Genomic DNA, 19,783 nt, shown 5'->3' on the forward strand with positions numbered 1-19,783 from the left:
ACTCGGAGTTGCCTCCCTGCAACGCTTCTCCTGACCTCCAGGGCACAGACTTCCCCTGCCCTCACCCCTTCTGCACCCCATCTGGCCCCTCAGGCCCACCCAGACCCCTCATCCCCACCCCCAGACTGTGATAAGAATGAGGACTAGAAGGCAGTAGCTGCCGCTTACTGTACCCTAGAGCCTGAACTTTCCTGTTCCAAACCCGCCAACAACCAATTGTTCGGCCTACGAACATCCATAAAGCTTGCTCTGTGCCCAGCCCTGTGCTGGGTGCTGAGGACACAGGTGTATCAGACGCTTCTTGTGAGGCTGGGAGGCAGATGCCGAGCCGGGCACAGGCACAGCAGGGGCTCAAGGGGCTGCTGGTTACATCAGAGGAAGGGCAACAGGGAAGGCTTTTCGGAGGGTGACCCTTGAGCTGACTGAGCTTCCCAGGATGAGCAAGAGCACTTCTCCAGGGGGCACTGACCGCCCGCCACCCCGACCCAGGTGTCAGGAGCCTGTGGCACCCATAGCCCCCTGGATTTTCCCGTCATGACACTGATGGCCGTACACGGTCACTCCTCACTTAGGATCTGTCTATTCCTGTTTCCTTAAGGACAGATCCACCTCTGTATCCCTGGAATTGCCCAGAACAGGGTGGACAGAGGGCCTCTGCTGAATAAAGAAGGGTGGAGTGGGCAACAGGCAGGCAGAGGGCTGTATAGGACAAAAGCCTGAAGGTCTGAGGTAGCTCCTGTGTGGAGGGGTCCACCCCTCCCAACCTGGTTTCCCCTTCGTGGTTTCTCCAGCTCCGCCCCCTCGGCCCCTCCAGCCTGGTTTGCACAGCTTCCTGCTCCCAGTACTCTTGTCTGCAGCATCATGGCAATTACTGTCTACCTTTCCTGCCTCCTGGTCCTGTCTATGGCCGGCCTGGCTCAAGGCATCAAGAGCTCCCTTAGGAGCCAGGTAAGTGCCCCCCACCTGCTTCCCATACCCTTCCTCCCGCAAATCCCGTGCCTGGGTTTCACCCTTTCAGAAACAACAGCCTCATTCCCATTTCTCAGGGGGGAGCAACTAAGGCTGGAAAAGTGATTGACATGCTCAGGGAGACAGAGCAGGCTAAGCTGCTGATCCCCAGCCCAATCCCTGCAAGGCTGGGGTGAGGTGGGGTCCCAGCAATGACTCCTCACCCGCTCTCCCCTCCCACTCCCCACCCCCTTGGTTCCCTGCTAGGACCCAGGACCCCAGCCGCTGGAGCTGAAACAGGCCTTCACACTGTTCCAGATCCAGTACAACCGGAGTTACTCAAACCCAGAAGGTATCACGGGGCATGTACATCTCCGGCCCAACCCCCTTCTCCCATTTAATAGATGAGGAAATCAAGATTCAGGGTGGGGAATCGGCTTGGCCAAAGGCACTCAGCAGGACAGTGGCATAGCTGGGGGTGCACTCCCTGGTTTCCTAAACGTACCATCATTCCTAATCATTCCTTGCTATGAACTTGGAGGGCAGGCAGCAGCTGTCGGGGGTCTGCCCTGGGCGGAGAGGATCCCTCGCCTCCACAGCCACTTTTCCTCTGCCTCCAGGCAGCGGGCTGACTGCTGCCATGAGTTCACCCAGAAACACCAAGCTGGGAACTCGCTCTCCATGCACATGAGGTCGCAGCCCTGTCCCTGCCCTCTCTGGGTCTCATCTTCCACAGGGGAGTGGTCTGTGGACACCTCTCTGGCCAAGCTGCCCATGCCATGGGCCTGAACCCCCACTCCTTCCCCACCTTCATCATATTTCGGCTCCGAACCTGCAATCAGAGGTGTGAATTGGAGGTGGAGAATGTAACCTGGCAGGAAGCCAGTCTCTGATCACCCACCTTTCCTTTCTGAGTCACTCTGCCTTCCTTCAGACCCTTCACTTATCTTCTCCGTGGGTGGGCAGAGATGTCCCCCTTGCTGCCTCCGGGGAAAACCCAACCCTAGACAGGCTGGGGAGCCACTTCCTTGGCCTGCAGCGGCCACAAGAGAAGAGTGAACGCTCACCTGGGTGAGTGTGGGTGGTAGGATGCCCAGCCAGCGGCCACTTCCTGCCCCCGGGGGCTTAGGAGGCAGCTTAAGACAACTCTCTTTTGGTCCAGAGTATGCTCGTCGCCTGGACATCTTTGCACACAACCTGGCCCAGGCTCAGCAGCTGGAGGAGGAAGACTTAGGCACAGCCGAGTTTGGGGTGACTCCATTCAGTGACCTCACAGGTAATGGACACTTCCTGGACCCTAGGTGGTAGGTGGGGAAGCAGTGACTTCTCCAGGGATCCCGGCAGATGGACGGGGCAGACGTTCAGCTTTCATTTCCCAGAGAGGGACCCTGAGGGCCAGAGGCCTGGTTGCTTGCCCCAAGCCACAGAGAGCAGGGTCAGGTCTGGGCCCCAGCCCAGTTCAGGGGCAAGGCAGCAAGTGCACGGGGACGCATCCTAGGAAGAAATCTGGCTGCTCTCCGGGCCTCGACATCCACGCCGGTCTCCCAGGGTATTATGGGGACTCAAATAACCGAGGATGTGGACGGGTGGAGTATGCAAGGCAGGATGTGGGGGAGAAGGGGTCTAAGTTGTGACCCTGGTGGTCCCGTCTATACCCCCAGAGGAGGAGTTTGGCCGGCTCTACGGGCATCGGAGGATGGATGGAGAGGCTCCCAAAGTGGGCAGAGAGGTAGGGTCCGAAGAGTGGGGGGAGTCAGTGCCCCCAACCTGTGACTGGCGGAAGTTGGATGGAGTCATCTCATCCGTCAAGAAGCAGGTACCTGCCCCAGTCCGGCCTAGTCCAGCCCTGGGGGTGGAGGGACGGTGGGGGCAAGGCCCAGAAATCTCTTCTGCTGCCCCCCTCGTGCAGGAAAGCTGCAGCTGTTGCTGGGCCATGGCAGCGGCAGGCAACATCGAGGCCCTGTGGGGCATCAAATACCGCCAGTCCGTAGAACTCTCCGTGCAGGGTATGGCTGACAGAGTGGGGCAAGTGACGGGGGAGAGGGAGGTGCGGGGGGCCAGGGCACAGTCAACCCCCATTGTCTCTTCTTGCACCAGAGCTGCTCGACTGTGGCCGCTGTGGGGACGGCTGCAGGGGTGGCTTCGTCTGGGATGCGTTCATAACCGTCCTCAACAACAGTGAGCGCCCTGCCTCTCCGGGCAGCTGCGGTGGAGGTGGGGGGAGGGGGGAGGGGGGAGCCACATTCAGGAGCTGAGCCTCCTCCCTGGCCTTGCTCGTCTCCAGGTGGGCTGGCCAGCGAAAAGGACTACCCATTCCAAGGGCAGGTCAAACCCCACCGGTGCCTGGCCAAGAAGCGTACGAAGGTGGCCTGGATCCAGGATTTCATCATGCTGCCGGACAACGAGCAGAGTGCGGGCAGAGGGGAGACAAGGGCGGGCACGGGGGAGAACGACAGGGACAGACGGACCAGGATAGAGACAGACAGACTGGGCTACAGACGGAGATGGAGGGACAGAGAGGTGGAGGGCGGGGACGGGAGGCCAAGAACAAAGGGCACAGAGCAAGCAAGGCCTAACGGCACCTTCCACCCCCAGAAATCGCCTGGTACCTGGCCACCCAAGGCCCCATCACCGTGACCATCAATATGAAGCTCCTGAAGGTGGGACAGGATCTGGAATGGGGGTGGGGGTGGGGAGAGGCATCTAGGGCAGGTGGCCTCAGACTCAGCCCCTCTGCCGCCGCAGCTATACAAGAAGGGTGTGATCGAGGCCACGCCCACCTCCTGTGACCCTTTCCTCGTGGACCACTCTGTCCTGCTTGTGGGCTTTGGGAAGAGCGAGTCAGTGGCGGACAGGCGGGCAGGGGCAGCCGGAGCCCAGCCTCAATCTCGCCGCTCAATCCCGTTCTGGATCCTGAAGAACTCCTGGGGCACCAAATGGGGTGAGAAGGTGAGAAGGAGACCTACTCGGGGGACGAGGCAGGGTAGGCCTCCCCCTACCTTCTGGCCCTGAGGTCCCCTTAACTTCCTAGGGGTATTTCCGGCTGTACCGAGGGAATAACACCTGTGGCATCACCAAGTACCCACTCACTGCCCGTGTGGACCAACCAGCGAAGAAGCGCCCAGTGTCCTGCCCTCCCTGAGCCTGCACGACTGACCCTCAGCTCTGTCCTGCTATGCCAGCTGTCTCCTCGCCAGCCCTACCCAAGGCTTTTGCCCGTCCTCTTAATCTTGCTACGGCTTGAATAAACCAAGATAAGCTCCCTGGCTTCCAAGCGTACTCAGTTGGGGTGCGGAAATGGGTGGGGAGGGCACCGACACCGTGCGCCGACCCATCCTAGTCTCTGTGGGGCCCACGGACACGTACAGCCGTGTACTCGTTCACCTGACCCTTAGAGACAGATGCGTGCTCACCTACGCACACTCCCATGCACAGGCTCTTCCGAAGTCATGGCAACTTTATTGTCAGCGGGGGCAGGGTGGCGGGAGGGGACCTCAGTCATGATAGAGGCGCAGGAGGCAGCCACGGAGGGTGCCCATGTAGCGGTCCCAGAGGGCCTGGTGCCTGTAATGATAAAAGTAACAGTGACGGCTGCCTTCTACTGAATCCCTACTGCTTCTGAGCACTGCTCGGAGAGCTGCCTGTGCCTAAGTGCTCCTTCACGCCTCATAATATTCTTATGATCGTTATCATCACCATCTCCAGGTTCTATGGGGGAAACGGAGACATGGAGAGCTTAAGGAACCTACCCAAGGTCAGGTCACAGCTTCTAAGAGGTGGAGCCCACAGAGAGACTTCCACCCCTAGGACAGAACAGAGAACCCTGAGTCTGCAGGAGGGCTAGGCCCTGGCAGAAGGCTGGCTACGGCAAGGACAAGCTGGAAAGGAGGCCTGGGGTCTCTCACCGGAAACCATCCAGGGAGTGGACGGATGCCGAATACTGATTCAGGAAGAGCCGCACGTCATTCAGTGGCCAGTGGTCAGAACGGCAGGGTTCCACGAACTGTGGGCCCAAGGAAACATCTAGGATTGGTACAGCCCAGGGACAGGCCAGGTTGGGGAATCAGAGGACGGCAAGCAGGACAGCTCACCTTCTCCACGAGGTCCACAAACAGGTCTCTGACGTCCTTATTGTGGGTCAGCTTGGCGGCCACGTTCACCAGCCCCCGGGACAGGTTCTGCGGGGCAAGGAGTCTAGGAGTTCTTCCCTCTGTCCCAGAGCCTGGAGGCTGAGCCCAGAGGCTAGAGGAGGGGTAGGGCCCTTCCCAAATCTATCCACCTCCCTCAATCAAATAACTCCCCAATGTCTAGGAGCTGACTTTCCCCTCCCAGGTGGGTGGAAGGGGCGGCCGACTACCTGCCGGTCAATGTCCGGCATGAGCAGAGTTGCCCAATGGGGACAGGGCACTGAGGCCGATGATGCCCAAAGGACAGAGGCTGGATTGGGCCACAGACCTTGAAGTTGGCTTCCATCTCAGAGAAGACACCAAGCTTTCCCCGGAGGGCAGTGCACACCAGGCTGTAGGGAGATAGGGTAAGCCCAGAGCCGCCTGGGCCCCCACTCGGGCCCCACCCTGTGGACTCCCCAGGGTCACCTCTTATGCAGGTCCAGGAGGTCTTTGTCAGCCACAAGCATCTTGAGCTCCTTCAAGTCTTGGAGAAACTCCTTGTCTAAATCTACATCCATGTCAGCCACCTGGGAGTCTGGAGGAGGCCCAGCAAGGGAGTTGGGGCAGGGGGTAAAAACCCCTCCAGGGATCTCCTGAGCCTCCCACACCCACCACCTCAGTGAACCCCACAAAGAGGAAGTGTCAGAAAGGTGGAGTGATTTGTCCCAGGCCACAGAGAAGTAGCAGGCCCTTTGTCTGCTGACAAGGTGTGCATGGGGACACTGGACTGTGTCCAGAGGTGGCTGCGGTGGGGGCACTGAAGAGAAAGGATGCTGGAGATTGGGGCCTGCAGGAGAAACTGCTGATGGCGAGCCAGGCCCTGCGAAGGTGGGGAGGTATCTGGGCACCAAGTTCAGTGGGGGCCTCACCGACGGCTCCGAGGGTCCAGTTCTGGATCATGAGCTCAGCACAGAAGGCAAAGTCACCAAAGCTCAGATACTGCAGTTTTTTCTTCCCCGTCTCAAAGCGGTTGTTGGCAAAGAAGACAATGGCCGCATAGTCCCTGCAGGGAGGGGAGAGGGGGCCTGTCAGGGTTTGAGATTCCTTTTTAGCAAGCAGCTCCCACCTGCAACACTGGCTGGGCATTGGAGTTCTGGCCTATCTCTGCCCCAACTCACTATGTGACAAGTTTCAAGTCCCTTCTCCCTGGGCTTCCTCACCTGCCTAAAGAGAAAGTTTCAGCCCAGGTCTGCTAAGGGATACAGAAGGAGACCACGAGGGTGAATTGCGATTTACTGGGTACTCCCTAAGCCCCAGGGGTGGCATCATGGACTTCATATGTAGCATCTCACAACAACCCCACTGGTAAGTGGCCAGGCTGGGATTTGAAACCAAGCCAATCTGATCCAAAGCACAGACTAAAAGTAGGATAATCATCCCCAGTACAGCCAGAAGATCAAGTGGGTTGGGGTGGGGAAGGTAGAGCCGCCTCATGGCCCAAGGAGAGTGTGCAGGAAGGGGAGACGGCTGGCTCCTTGCCCAGCCCCTCACCTGGCCAACCGGTCAGAAAGGAGAAAGTGTTGCTGAATGTTGTCCACCAGGGAGCCCCGCATTTCCTCCACCACCTTGAAGACTCGCTTAAAGTTGTCAAACTGTAGGGCAGTTAGGGGAGGAGGGAGGACTGGTCAGAGGCTGGTCACCCAATAAACTGATTGAACATCCCTCCCTCATCTGTCCATCTATCCAGTCAGCGGAGGCCGACACAGCCTGTGGTATTCTTCAGTAAACTATTAATTGTTAATACCTGTTGTCCATTCAACCAGGATGTTGGATAAATGTTTCCTCACTCCTACCTCTGAATTCCCCCTATTTTAGCATCATGCTCTCCAGTTCTCCAGGAGTTGTGCTGGAACTGACCCCCTTGGCTAAGGTCCAGGAAGTAAAAAAAATGAACAAATGCTAAGCTGCACAGAGGGAGTGAACAAGAGACACAGAGAAAAGATACTAAAGGCCAGAAGAAGGGTTACTTCTCCCTGTACCGCCAGAAAGGCTTGTGGAGGAGGCGGCATCTAATCCCCCTGCTTTGTACTTCAAGGGGGAGACAAGGTCAAGAATAGTACCCTGGAAGTAGGAGGACCATGAGCAAGAAAGCCACCGGCTGGAAAAATGTAAGCCAAGAAGGGTTGGCAGGGACCAGATCACACCAGAGTAAGAAGGTCAAGGCCGAAGAGTAGGGCCACTATCCAGGATGGAGTGGGAGCCAATTAAAGTTTATGAGGAGGGGAAAGCTATGCTCAGATCTGAGCTTCTGAAAGAACAGCTCCCGCAGAGCGTAGGAGATGGTTTGGAAGTTGCAAAAAGATGCGAGAGGAGACTGGGTAGGAAGCCCTTGCCACAACCAGAGGTGGGGAAGGAGAAAGGCGCTGGGGCGGTGACCACACGGACGGAGTGAAGGGGCAGACTGGACATGGATGTTGTGTTAGGGAGCGGGGGAGGGGGGGTGCAGTGCCCACTTGTCTCCGGCAGCTCTTGAGGGTGATGCCTGTTTTGGTGCTGATGTCATCCAGGTCTTTCTTGGTGCCCTTGGACAGCTTCTTGCCCAGGACCTCCCGCACAAAGGCCTCGTCAAAGGCATAGTACCTGCGTGGGGGCAGAGGACACCACTGACTTTCCATATAGGAGGGGAAAGGGGGTCTGGCAGGGCCTAGGTTTGGCCCCTCCTGCTCTCAACTTTCCATCCCGGCCCGGGCCTCAGTTGCGGCCTGCAAAATGGGTCAGACTGGTGGGCGTCCACACCTCTCGATGAGCAACGCCTGTCGGGACGGCGGGATCTGGAAGATGAGCTGGTGCAACAGCTTGGGCGGCGCGTGCAGCAGGCGCTCGAGCATGTGGAAAGTCCGGTAGTGGTCCATGGTGTCACTCTGAAGCACCGCTGCCGTCGCGCCCGTCTGCTCCAAGATTCCTGAGCGCACCCTCAGGGACACCGCGTCGCTCACTAGGGAGTCGGAGCTAGCATTAGGACCGGCTCGGCCGAACCCACAGACCCTCCCGGGATCCCAGCTCCAACTCCCACACATCCCTTACTCTCTCCGCCCACCTCCCCATAGGACGCCCGAGTCCTGGCTCCGCCCCCTCTCCCAGCCCAAACAACCGCCCCTTCTGGGCCGCTCCGCAGACGGCCCCCCACACACCCGAGTAACCGTCCAGCCAGAGGCGATACACGTCCTCGTCGATGAGCGTCGTGTTCCCCACGAAGATATCCAGTTCGCTGGTCATGGCGACGCCCGGACCCGGGCGCGGCTGCAGCGCCCCGGCTGGAGCGAGCACTGCCCCGGGCCGGGCGCGCCGCCGGCGGGTTACTTCCGGGAACGCGGGGATTCGTCTCCCGGCACCCGGAGCCAGAGAAGGACCACTTCCGGGACAGAGAGGGTGGGGGCAGAAGCGGCGAAGGAAGAGGAATGGCTCCTCCCCCCGGCGGGAGGGGCAATCTCAGGTCCCTTGTCCCCGCCCCCTGTCCCAACCCCCCATCCTATCCTGGCCCAGTTTGCAGGAAGACGTTGGGAGTCGAGGCCAGCGGCCGGTCTCCCTTGCCCCTGTAACCTTCCCTCTCACTTCCTCCAGGCTTTTCTCCCACTTTCTCTGCCCTTTTCCGGGCCTCCCTATTTTGACCCGTATCCTAAATGTGGTGGTTTCACAGGTCTCTCTCCTAAATCTTTTCTGTGCAAAAAATAGGTCTGACCTGACTTCCAAGGGCCCTTACTGGGAGTCCCTCAGGCCAACCTGCCGATGAGCACCTCTTCCGGGCATGGGCCATTTCTTCCTATGGCTTTAACCCCCCCCCCCCCCCCCCCCCCCCCCCCCCACTGATGACCTCTCTCACTCTGCAGCTCAGAGCTCTGCCTGGAAGTCCACATCAGGAGGGCCGTCTACCCGCAGGTCTTTTCAGGCTGTCTCCCCCCTACAGGCCCCTCAAAAGCCAGACCGACCTTTTTCCAATCTGTTTCTCTCCTGCGTTGCTATCGCAGTGAAGTCCCAACATTCACCCAGTTCTCATGCCACAAAACCTGAGCTTTCTCCCAGACTCATCTCTCCTCACATTTAGTTCTGCTGATTTGCCTCCTGAATATTTCTGGGATGTTTTGTCCTCTCCATCCCCACTGGCACTGTCCCAGTCCAGTCCTGCGTAGCTCTGTCTCTCCCATTGATACAGTGTTCTTACTAATCTCCCTGCCTGCATCCTTTCCCCAAGGTCCATCCCACACAGAGCAGCCTGAATAATTTTTTATTGCGTATTATAGTTTAATTACTTTTTTTTGAGAAGGAGGGAGTGCACGCGTGTGCAGGGGAGGGGCAGAGAGAGAGAGAGAGAGAGAGAGAGAGAGAGAGAATCTGAAGCAGGCTTCAGGCTCAGCTTGTAGCCTGAGGCAAGGGTCAGTCTCATGACCCCCAGATCGTGACCTGAGCCGAAATCAAGAGTTAGATGCTTAACAGACTGAGCCACCCAGGTACCCCAATGCATACTTATTTAAAATGTTAATCCCCCGCCTAAAATCTTTACTGGCCTGTGGAAACACTCCGGTCAACTACCTTTGTTGCTTCTCTCCCTCACTTTATCACTTTCTCCACACACGTACCTTTCGAAAACATCGAGCTACTGTCACTGTTCCCGAAGCAGCTGGCCCCCAATGTCTTTCACCATGCTCTTCCCACTCCCTGAAATAGCTCTATTTGGCAAAGGCCTATACATCTTTCAAGGCCCCACAGATTATCACCTCTTCGAGAAAACCTTTTTTGGGGGGGGGTGGAGGTCCCTCAGACCATGCACCTCCCCCGTTTGCTTCTTGTTTAACACAGCCTGTCTCCCCTGCTAGATTACAACCTGTTTGAGGACAGGATCAGACTCTCAGTCAAGTTTATTTCTGCACAGTTTTTGCACACAATAAAAGTTTATTGAACAAATGAATCCTTGTATGTGCCTTCCCCCGAGGCAGGAAACCGGTCCATGAGAGGGTAGGCTGATCGGTGAGCCAGGCACATTTGGACTCAGGGTTCCCAAGAGCTGGGAGCGATGTTCAGTGAGCCAAGACTCTCGAGTATGAACTAAGCCAGGAAAGATGGAAACGAGATCCTTTTGGGTTCCGTCGGGAGGTGGACACGAAGAGTCGACGGCCCATGCCGGAGTCTTGGTTCCTGGGGAGGAGCCGAGAGGCCTAGGCTAGGGCTTGAGGAGGTTTGGAAGTGGGAGGTACAAAGCGCCTAGTTTGGGGGTGACTGTCGGGGAAGGTGGTGGCGCTGGGACCCAGTGTCCACGAGGGTCAGTCGTTCCGCGGTCCGGAAGGGGCAGAGAAGGGTCTCCCTCTCTCTTTCTGTCTATTCTGCGGTCAAGTCCCGCCCCTTTCCGGGGAGGCTTCCTGGATTGGCTGTCCTTCCTTAACGTCACACGGCCCCGCCCCGGCGCGCGCCCCGCCGCGTGCCCACCCCTGGGCGGCTGGTGCAGCCTACGCTTGCCCGACCACAGCCTGCCGCCCGCGGAGCCGGAGCCCAAGCCCCAGCGCGCCGGGCTGGACGTGGGGCTCCTGGGCCGCGGCGGCGGGCAGGCGATGCTCCAGAGGCCTGAGCAGCCATGGAGGCCGAGGCGGGCGGCCTGGAGGAGCTGACGGACGAGGAGATGGCGGCGCTGGGCAAAGAGGAGCTGGTGCGGCGCCTGCGACGGGAGGAGGCGGCGCGCCTGGCGGCTCTGGTGCAGCGCGGCCGCCTCATGCAGGAGGTGAATCGGCAGTTGCAGGGTCACCTGGGCGAGATCCGCGAGCTCAAGCAGCTTAACCGGCGCTTACAGGCCGAAAACCGCGAGCTGCGCGACCTCTGCTGCTTCCTGGACTCGGAGCGCCAGCGCGGGCGGCGTGCCGCGCGCCAGTGGCAGCTCTTCGGGACCCAAGCATCCCGAGCGGTGCGCGAGGACTTGGGCGGTTGTTGGCAGAAGCTGGCCGAGCTGGAGGGCCGCCAGGAGGAGCTGCTGCGGGAGAACCTGGCGCTTAAGGAGCTCTGCCTGGCTCTGGGCGAGGAGTGGGGCCCCCGGGGCGGCCCCGGCGGCGCGGGGGGCTCAAGCGCCGGGCCGACACCCGAGCTCGCTTTGCCCCCCTGCGGGCCCCGCGACCTGGGCGATGGAAGCTCCAGCACGGGCAGCGTGGGTAGTCCCGACCAATTGCCCCTGGCCTGCTCCCCAGATGACTGAGGGCTCAGCTTCCTTCTTGTCGACGCCCGACCAGATTGCTTCCCAAAGCGCAGGGACTGCGGTGGACCTCGGGACCTAGACGCCGTCCCCCCTCGCACGACGGGCCGCTGGCATGGATTTGGAAACTCTGGCACTGAGGAGGGCCCCTTGCTCTCGCTGGTGTGGCGGCAGGGGAACTGGATGCTGGAGAGAAGGGACTTGCCGGGGACGGGGTGGGGGCTAATAAACTGGAACGGAAGCAGAGCCCTTGGCCTGGGCAGCGTCTCTTTGGGACTCGCCGTGGTGGGGACGAGGGCGGGGACGTTGAGACGGGGTACCATTCCCATCCGGAGGGGCTGCAGAACTAACGTGGCCGACCCTCGCTACCTCAAGCCTGGGACGGGATGTGGGACCGTGGTAAACCACTGGCTCCCCCCATCAGGCCTCGGAACAGGCCGTATTCTGGCCCCTGAAGTGGCTCCAGCTCCCTTCCCGGCTCCTTCCTGTCCAAGACAATGGGGCAGGAAGCAGGTGTTGGGGGCCTAGAACCCACTCAGCGACCTCCCCTGAGGCTGGAAGGGGCATAAGAGCGCCCTCCTGTGGCACACGCAGGAGCGCTGTGGGCCCGCATCCGGAGGAAGATGATAATCCTTTGGCTTGCACCCAACAGCAGCACTCTGTTCCTCCTCTCAATGCTGGAGATGAGGCAGAGCAGATGTAACCTCTTTTGTCAGGTAAGACAATTGAGGTCTAGAAATATCAAATAGCTTGTCCAAAGTCATGCAGTAAGTCCGTGGAGCTGAGACTGGAGCCTAGGGCTTCTGGTTTCAAAGATTCTCCCTTTAGCCTCTGGGTTCAATGAGACCAGGCCAGAGCTTCAAGCCTTTTATTCCATGTTGGCAGGTTTGTATAAAAATACTCTCTGTAGGAAAATAAATAGCAGCTGCCTTCGTTGTGGAGGCTTGGATTCCCTGGAGCTAAAGTCTTCTCAGAGCTGGGGGCTGCAGGTCAGCTCATCACAGAAGCCTCTGACACCCTCCTGCCATTCAGGAGGGGCCAGCAGAATGCCCTGGTTCAATCACTTGGTGCTGCTGGCAGTGTGGGGCTAGGTGAGTTAGTGTTCTAGGCTGGTAGAGTATCACCCGTCAGAGTAGGATTGGGTGGATCGCAGGAAGAGGGTGATGAAGACTGTAGGTGTGGTCTGGAGGGAGTTAGGGCTCTAGAGGACCTCTAGGGAGTCACAAAGTCCTTTTGGGCTGCCAGGAGTTCTCGCGAACAAATAGGAAATCTTTTGTCTCTGATTTAGTGCAAATTGCTAGAGAAGCCAGCTCTAGAAAAACCGTGGGCAGCGCTGGTGGCCCCAAGCTGGCTCTACTAGGAAGCAAAATATGCTCAGTCTCATCTGGAGGCATGGAGAAGAACCTGCTGGGCTTGGGCATGGGATATGGTCCAGACCAGCTGGACCAGTGGGTGGGAAGGCATTGGCTAGGGTGGCACCCGTGGGTAGGGATGCTAGTTTGCCTCATAAGGCAAGGAGGGTGGGAGAGCCCAGAGGGTCGGAGGATGGGTCCCCGCTGCTGCTGCTACTCCTGCGATGGGCTGAGGCACAGGGCTCAGGGGTGCTGGGGTAGGTGAAGACAGGGCTAGGGGTGAAAGGAGTCAGGGAGGGTGTGGTCATGAGCGTGGGAGTGTGCAATGCTTCAGGTTCAAGCACAGGCCCCGAGGAAAGAGAGATACATGGTACAGGGCGGGAGGGGGCTGGTGGTGGGCTGCTGGTGCCGCTGGTACCGCCTGTGTCGCCAGTGTCCCTCTCCGTGGCCCCCTCCGGGATTTTGCAGATGGGACGGTGGGCTTCGAGCACCAGCTCCAGACGCTCCTTCTGCTTCTGCAGCTCTTCAATCTCTCGCTGCAGACCAGATTTCTCGTCTTCCAGTTTGTCAGTCTCCTGTAGAAGGTTGGAAGAGGGGTTAGAAGAGGAGGGCGGAATACCGCGTAGCCTCGGGGGGGGGGGGGGGGGGGGCGGTTACGGGGCTGGGTCTCCAGCGAGTCTGGACTACAACTCCCATGAGGCCTTGGGAGAAATCCGGCACGACTCCCATCAGGCCCGGGAGCATTTTAGGAGATGGTTGGCCGAAGCTTTAACTCTTCTGCTCTGCTGGAGTGAGACGCGCTGTAACTAATATTTAATCGCTTTTTCGTCATTGTTGTTTCCGAAGGGCTGCACCTCCGACGGGGTGCTGGGGGGGGGGCGGGGGGAGGAAACTTCATACACCGGCGCCCCCTGGGGCCGGGCAGGCTCGGGGGAGCCGCGCCCCTCTGAGGTTCGGTGGGCCCGGGCCTCGACACCCTCCGCACCAGCCAGTGCTCACCGCCTGCAGGAAGTCGGTCAGTTCCTTCCTCCGGTTCCTGCACTTGGCCGCGGCCAGCTTATTCCTCTCGCGCCTCACTCGACGGCGCTCCTCCTCCTCCGGGCTGATCTGGGGTGGGGGTGGGGTCGGGGATGGGGTAAAAGGATCAGTGAGGTAGACCCTGGGCCACTGGTTTGCCCGGCATTCGCCTCTTGAGGTGGCCCAGTGCTGGGACCCTAGCGGAGGACATAGCAGCGTGGGGCGCCCCCAGGCTGCGCTTCAGGGACCACTGCACCGCGACCCGCTCCCCGCATTCACGCTTTAGTAAATTTGAATTAATCACACTTCCTCCTCGCACCCAGCTTTTGCCTCCTCTGATTACCCTCTCAGAATGCTCCCCCCACACACGCACACACGCCACAAACCTTCAACCTCCTCCCCCATCTCTCAGGACTCCACTGAGATACCCCCGCCTCCAGGAAGCCTTCTCTCATTCCCTGGCCAGAAGTGGCCTTTCTTCCTCTGAGCCCCTGGGACCCAGCCTCTCTTTTTCGAAAGACCCTCATCCTTTTCAGTCTCTTGATAACCAAGCGTGCTCTTCCCCAGGGGCTGTAAGCACTAGGAGGGGTTAATGAGTGTTGCCGCTGAGTAAATTATTTATTGGGAGCCTATTACATACAAGCTAAGAGCTTCACACAGATTCTGAACCCAACTTTCCATGTAAGGAACTAAAGCCCGGAGATGATGAATAACTCGTTTATGGTCCCAGAGCTGAAATGAAAATCCACTCACTTTATTCAACATAAAGTTGAGAGGCCCACAGATGAAGACCACCTCCCCCAAAAGGGGAGCTTACAGCCCCAGTCTAGGAGGACTCAGGAACAAGGAGCCACCCTCAGGACGGGACTGAAGGAGGGAAGTCCAGCAGCCTGCCTCTGGGGCCCAGCACGGTCTTCTTCTCCAGTTGGTCACAAAGGGCAACCATGCTGTTTCTGGGAAAACCACCCCTGTCTAATTGCACATCTTTCCCAAGATCCTGACCTCTCTCCTCATCTTCTACCCTGCTGTCAGGGCAAGCTCTTTAATGGGCCACTCCCTTCAAAGACCCTCTGTCTCTGGGGCGCCTGGGTGACTCATTCGGTTAAGGCGTCCAGCTTTGGCCCAGGTCAGGATCTCACAGTTCATGAGTTCGAGCCCTCCCTCCGGATCTCTGCTGTCAGCACAGAGCCTGCTTGGGATCCTCTCTTTCCCCACCCCTCTCTCTGCTCCTTACCCACTCATTCTCTCACAAGTAATAAACAAACAAACAAATAAATAACCCTCTCTTATTTATTTTGGTAAAGACTTTCTTAGCAGTGTAAAGGCAGGAACCCCGGTTGGGGAGCCGAGAGTTCCCAGCTCACTCTGCTTCGAGCCTCTGTTCGCTCTGGATGAGACAGTGTGGCTTGATGGTTAGGATCTGACTTTAGAATTGAAAAGACCTGTCTCATTACTCACTACTTGTGGGATTTGGGGCAAGTGACTACCTCTGTTTATTTCCCTAGCAATAAATTGGACAAAACCGGAGTGCGTTCCCCAGAGGCTTTTTGTAAGGATTAAATAGGATGGGGAAGCTGAAACCCAGAGAGTAGCTGCAGAGAACCCTCTCTTTCCATTCTCTCCCCAGCTACACTGACTCATTAGCTCAGCCTCTCCATATACGTCAGCAGGTGGAGCCCCTCTACCGTCCACACACCTTTCCACACGAACCCCTTACACATTCTCACCTCTACCTCCGTTCTTGCTCGTCCCTTCCTCTCTCCCGGGAATGTCTTTTTCTTCATCTCGATCCATGCAAATTCTACCCATCCTTCTACACTACTGTACCTCCAGTTCCAGAAAGCGTTCCCTGATCTAGGGGTGACCTCTGCCCTCTGCTGGATCACCCCAGGGCCTCCCATCACTTTCTGCCTTGGCCAATAGTCACCAGCGGCCCCACCCACCTGCCTAAGCCTGTGTTCTTTTAAGGAAGAACTTGTCCTCTGCACCTCAGCACCCCGGTAGGCATCAGAACCAGCACCACAATGCCTCTGCTACTTACCTGTTCACAGGGCCTGCGACGGACCCCTGGAGGTGGCCCTAGGGCCCTGATGACTCCTGGCCGGGGCTGGGGGGGGCTGTACTGGGGGTAGGCCAGGGGCCTGGGATAGCTGCTGCTGGGTCCCAGGAAGTGAGGCTGTACTATCCACTGCAGTTCCTGGCTGCCACTCACAGCATTGACGCTCGGCACGAGGTGGAACTTCTGAGGGGTGAGAAACGGAGGGGCCAAGGATGAGGTCTCTGTGGATTGAGGGGCTTCCGCTGGACAGAAGCCACACCGCCATCTACCCTCGATGCAGCTGTCGGTTCTGAGAGCCCAGAAAGAGCACAACTGGGCAGTCAGAGAGACTAACTTGGCGATAAATCCCTGCTCATGAGCTGTGTGACTTGGGGCAGGTCTCATAACCTTGCTGTGCCTTCATTTCCCCATCAGAACTAATACTTACAATAAAGTATGAATTCTAGGCACAGTCCCAACCACTTTACAAATACTGAGTCATAATTTGCACAACAGCGTCTTCATTTTCAGACAGGAAAACAGTTGTCCACAGACACACAGCCGGCAAGTGGGAAGTGGAGTTTGGACCCAGGCAGTCAGGCTCTTAACTACTCCTGTACTCTGCCTGAGTCTCATCCGCGCAAAGGGGATAATTCCAGTTCCTATCTCCAAGGGTGGCTGTGAGAGTCAGATGAAAGAATGTGTGTGACAGAGCCTGGTAAGTGGCAGGTAGGTGCCCAATGAACAGGGGCTGTGGTGGGCAAGAACCACTACCCTGGGTTTAGGCTGACCCAGCTAGCTCCTTAGCTCAGCCACTTACTGGCCGAGACTCTGGGCAAGTCATTGAACTTCAATGTACATTAGTTTCCTTGTTTTTGTTTTTTTATTTATTTATTTATTTTTTATTTTTGGGACAGAGAGAGACAGAGCATGAACGGGGGAGGGGCAGAGAGAGAGGGAGACACAGAATTGGAAACAGGCTCCAGGCTCTGAGCCATCAGCCCAGAGCCTGACGTGGGGCTCGAACTCCTGGACCGCGAGATCGTGACCTGGCTGAAGTCGGACGCTTAACCAACTGCGCCACCCAGGCGCCCCTTTTTTAATTAAAAAAAAAAAAAAACATTCCTTTTTTTAAGAGTGAGAGAGACAGAGTGTGAATGGGGGAGGGGCAGAGAAAGAGGGAGACACAGAATGCAAAGCAGGTTCCAGGCTCTGAGCTGTCAGCGCAGAGCCCGACGCGGGGCTCGAACTCATGAACTGTGAGATCATGACCTGAACTGAAGTTGGCCGCCTAACCGACCGAGCCACCTAGGTGCCCCTCCTTGTCTTTTAATATTGTCCTAGGTGAGGATTATGACATCTCCTTGATGCTAAGAAATGCCCTTTAGTAGCTCTGAAATCATAGTTCAATGGCAACTTTAGAAAAATTTAGTGGCACAAAATGATGGGTTTTTAAACCAATGAAATCTTAGATTCTGTGAAATACGGTAAATGAGGTAGAAACCGCTGTTCTGGCTGCACTGTTTGCTCTGCCTGTATTACCTGCCAAGATTTTCTTTCCACCAGAAATCTGAGGAAGGGGTTGAGATGGGGGCTCAGTGTTTGGGGAAGAGAACTGGGTTCAAGCCCTGGGGCTGGGCTCTGGGTGTGGGTGCCCGGTCCTCCGGGAAGCGCGCACAAGCCCAGGCAAGTCCAGACAGCGATGTCCCCGGCCCAGCTCTGCGGGCCCAGTGGCCCAGGGACCCCAGTTCCGGGACGGAGGTACCGCCGGCGGCATCTCTCTCTCCCGAGGTTGTCCGGGCCGGGGCCGCTCCGGGCCAGGAAGGGAGGGGCGCCGCGGGTGAGTCAGCCACCGTGACTCGGCCGCTGTGACTCGGCGGAACGGACGCCGAGCGACACGTGCGCGCTGCCCGCCGACAGGAAATGGGCACCTGCGGCCACCCATGTCCCCCCAGCCTGCAGCGGGCGCCGTTTGGTGCCGGGAGCCGAGGGGCGCGGGAGTTGTCCGCTGCATGACCCCGCGCACGTCCCGGCATCCCGCAGTCTCCATCGGGCCCCAGCTTGTAAAGGGGTCAAAAACCAGTCTCCCGGAGCCCGACGGATTCCACTGCGTCAAGAAGGGGACAGGGACTTGGCGACGGGGGGAGAGAGGGACAGACAAACGGAGAGACACACAGACGGTCACGGACAGTGCTGAGGATCCCCAGTCTGTCGGAGTTAGCCTGCCGGTGGATCCCGCCTCCCTCCTGTGTGGGAACATCTCGGCCTCCCAGGAATTTAGTCCGAGATGGATCAGACCCTCTGATCCAGTCCGAGGTGGGACTAATCCCGGACTAAGGGGCGCCCTTCTGGCGCAGACAGGACAAAATTAAGCGTGGACGGGAGAAAAGTTGGAAGGTAACAGAGACGGAGGGACAGATGGCAGACAGCGGAGGAAAAGGGGTGAGCGACAGAGGGGACGCTCGTAAATCTTTGTTGCGCCCACCGCGCGCGTTCCCTGGGCTTGCGGGGGGGAAATGTGCCTCTGGACCGCGGAGAACGGGCAGCATCCGCGGCCACGGCCACGGCCACAGCCACAGCCACAGCCACAGCCACGGCCCCAGATCCAGTCCCTACTCCCCTTCCCGGTCCCAATCCCAGAGTGTGCAGGAGCCGACCGCAGCGTCCCAGGCGCTGTCCACCCGGGATCCCCAAGCGTCGGGTCCCTCTCACCTGCTGGCCTGAAGCGGGGGGCTGCGCCGGGCCGCCGTACGCACCGCCGGCCCCGGAGCTCGGTCCGGGTTCCCCGAAGTCTCGGAACATGCCCTGGCTGGCTGCTCTGTGGGGTCCGCGTCGGCGGCTTCGGTTCTGACTCACTTGCTCCTCGCGGAGTCTTTTCTTTTATGAATGAAAAGAGCTCGGGCTGAACCACTTCAATTGGGAAGGGGGGGCGGGCGTTTCTCCGGCGCTGGACACCTCGGGGCTCCACCTCTCCAGACGCCCCGCCTTTTGCCAGCCCGCCCCGAACTTTTCGACGCCTCCTACCGTCCGGTGGCCGCCTTTTCGTGCGGGGAAAGGGACGGACCTGGCGTCCCCCGCGGCAGCGGCGGGCCCGCCCTCTCTGACGTAGCTGCCCATACATGGTGCGGTTTCCTCGCCGCGCCCAGGTGGAGCCGAGGATTCCCCCGCGGATTGACGCACCTGCGAGCAGCTGGGCGCCCCGCCCCCCCACCCCCCCACCCCCCCACCCCCCTCCCCGCCCCGGGGCCGCCGACTCGGGCCCGCAGTCGCCCTCCCCGCCGCCCGCGCCGCGAAGCCCGGGCTGGCCTCAGTTTTTGCCTCCGTCAGATGGGGCGAAACCATCACCTGGCTGCCTTGCGGCGCGTGGGAGATCGGGGTGAAGAATGAGAAAGGGGCCCGGAGACATTTGTTGCTACGGGTTTACTTACCGGACGCTTATTTCTTGCGAGGGACCGTTGCTACTGGCGTCCCAGGCTTCACGGTGGTGGCCCGAGGCGCCTCTGCTGGCCTTGTTTTAAGGTTCAGGCACACTAAACAGCGGATAAACGACAGAGCAGGGTTACCGAAAGGGCGATATACTTCAAACGCTGACAACGAGCAAGTTCGTGGTTTGAACTGCCCACAAAACCAAGGCCATAGAATTGTGCCACTGGCAGGATAATTTCCGAAGTTTAGAGCAAGTTTTAATTCAGAGCTTCTCTAAACGGCGAGAGGCCGCGGGGGGCCCCGGTTATCCAGTGGTCTGACAAATACAATCTTCTTTCATTTTTTTTAATTTTTATTAAAACATTTTTAATGTTTATTTGGTTTTGAGATAGAGAGAGACAGCATGAGCTGGGGAGGGGAAGAGAGGGAGACACAACCCGGAGCAGGGTCCAGGCTCCAAGCTGTCCGCACAGAGGCCAATGCGGAGCTCAAACCCATGAACCGCGAGATCATGACCTGAGCTTAAGTCGGAAGCCCAACGGACTGAGCCATCCAGGCACCCCAGTGCCATCTTGTTTAAATACTACCACTGCTCTTTGGGAACTGTGTGGTCACCAGCCTTGTTTGGAGATTATGTCCAAGGTCTGTGTGAACGTGAGGCCAG

At 58.4% G+C, this 19,783-nt stretch overlaps 4 protein-coding genes across 9 annotated transcripts; 2 read left to right on the forward strand and 2 right to left on the reverse strand.

Moving 5' to 3' along the window:
- The first annotated feature begins 120 nt into the window (after nt 1–120).
- Nucleotides 121–4,216, forward strand: CTSW (cathepsin W). 6 transcript variants are annotated; one of them, XM_006937524.4, is made up of 10 exons: nt 126–948; nt 1,216–1,300; nt 2,111–2,224; nt 2,610–2,764; nt 2,858–2,954; nt 3,046–3,126; nt 3,233–3,358; nt 3,544–3,608; nt 3,694–3,897; nt 3,980–4,216. In XM_006937524.4, the coding sequence occupies exons 1-10, from the start codon at nt 862–864 to the stop codon at nt 4,088–4,090; spliced, it is 1,125 nt and encodes a 374-aa protein (XP_006937586.2). In that variant the 5' UTR covers nt 126–861; the 3' UTR covers nt 4,091–4,216.
- Nucleotides 4,217–4,387: 171 nt separating this feature from the next.
- On the reverse strand, nt 4,388–8,438 carry FIBP (FGF1 intracellular binding protein). Its single transcript, XM_003993647.6, has 10 exons — nt 8,249–8,438; nt 7,854–8,052; nt 7,571–7,697; nt 6,609–6,709; nt 5,987–6,120; nt 5,544–5,652; nt 5,404–5,467; nt 5,040–5,126; nt 4,854–4,951; nt 4,388–4,512 (listed from the first exon to the last, which is right to left on the reverse strand). Exons 1-10 carry the CDS (start codon nt 8,331–8,333, stop codon nt 4,443–4,445), a joined length of 1,074 nt encoding a protein of 357 aa, XP_003993696.1. The 5' UTR covers nt 8,334–8,438; the 3' UTR covers nt 4,388–4,442.
- A 1,608-nt stretch (nt 8,439–10,046) lies between these two features.
- CCDC85B (coiled-coil domain containing 85B) lies at nt 10,047–11,532 on the forward strand. The gene has a single exon (XM_023240079.2). It carries the CDS (start codon nt 10,681–10,683, stop codon nt 11,287–11,289), a length of 609 nt encoding a protein of 202 aa, XP_023095847.1. The 5' UTR covers nt 10,047–10,680; the 3' UTR covers nt 11,290–11,532.
- A 608-nt stretch (nt 11,533–12,140) lies between these two features.
- Nucleotides 12,141–18,606, reverse strand: FOSL1 (FOS like 1, AP-1 transcription factor subunit). The gene is made up of 4 exons (XM_003993649.6): nt 18,406–18,606; nt 15,697–15,897; nt 13,638–13,745; nt 12,141–13,213 (listed from the first exon to the last, which is right to left on the reverse strand). Exons 1-4 carry the CDS (start codon nt 18,493–18,495, stop codon nt 12,791–12,793), a joined length of 822 nt encoding a protein of 273 aa, XP_003993698.1. The 5' UTR covers nt 18,496–18,606; the 3' UTR covers nt 12,141–12,790.
- Nucleotides 18,607–19,783: the final 1,177 nt, after the last annotated feature.

Source organism: Felis catus, chromosome D1 (assembly GCF_018350175.1).
Source record: "Felis catus isolate Fca126 chromosome D1, F.catus_Fca126_mat1.0, whole genome shotgun sequence".
Lineage (NCBI taxonomy): Eukaryota > Metazoa > Chordata > Mammalia > Carnivora > Felidae > Felis > Felis catus.

What these genes read in the sequence shown, in the direction of transcription:
- FIBP (XM_003993647.6), bottom strand. Translation starts at nt 8,333, where the DNA reads ATGACCAGCGAACTGGATATCTTCGTGGGGAACACGACGCTCATCGAC. An exon ending in TCAAGAGCTGCCGGAGACAA is followed by an intron (nt 6,710 to 7,570) that starts GTGGGCACTGCA and finishes ACTGCCCTACAG; the next exon opens with TTTGACAACTTTAAGCGAGT. An exon ending in CACTCCCTGGATGGTTTCCG is followed by an intron (nt 4,513 to 4,853) that starts GTGAGAGACCCC and finishes TTATCATTACAG; the next exon opens with GCACCAGGCCCTCTGGGACC.
- CCDC85B (XM_023240079.2), top strand. Translation starts at nt 10,681, where the DNA reads ATGGAGGCCGAGGCGGGCGGCCTGGAGGAGCTGACGGACGAGGAGATG.
- CTSW (XM_006937522.4), top strand. Translation starts at nt 862, where the DNA reads ATGGCAATTACTGTCTACCTTTCCTGCCTCCTGGTCCTGTCTATGGCC. An exon ending in AGAGCTCCCTTAGGAGCCAG is followed by an intron (nt 949 to 1,215) that starts GTAAGTGCCCCC and finishes GTTCCCTGCTAG; the next exon opens with GACCCAGGACCCCAGCCGCT. An exon ending in CATAACCGTCCTCAACAACA is followed by an intron (nt 3,127 to 3,232) that starts GTGAGCGCCCTG and finishes GCTCGTCTCCAG; the next exon opens with GTGGGCTGGCCAGCGAAAAG.
- FOSL1 (XM_003993649.6), bottom strand. Translation starts at nt 18,495, where the DNA reads ATGTTCCGAGACTTCGGGGAACCCGGACCGAGCTCCGGGGCCGGCGGT. An exon ending in GTCGCAGGCCCTGTGAACAG is followed by an intron (nt 13,746 to 15,696) that starts GTAAGTAGCAGA and finishes CCCCCACCCCAG; the next exon opens with ATCAGCCCGGAGGAGGAGGA. An exon ending in TGACCGACTTCCTGCAGGCG is followed by an intron (nt 13,214 to 13,637) that starts GTGAGCACTGGC and finishes AACCTTCTACAG; the next exon opens with GAGACTGACAAACTGGAAGA.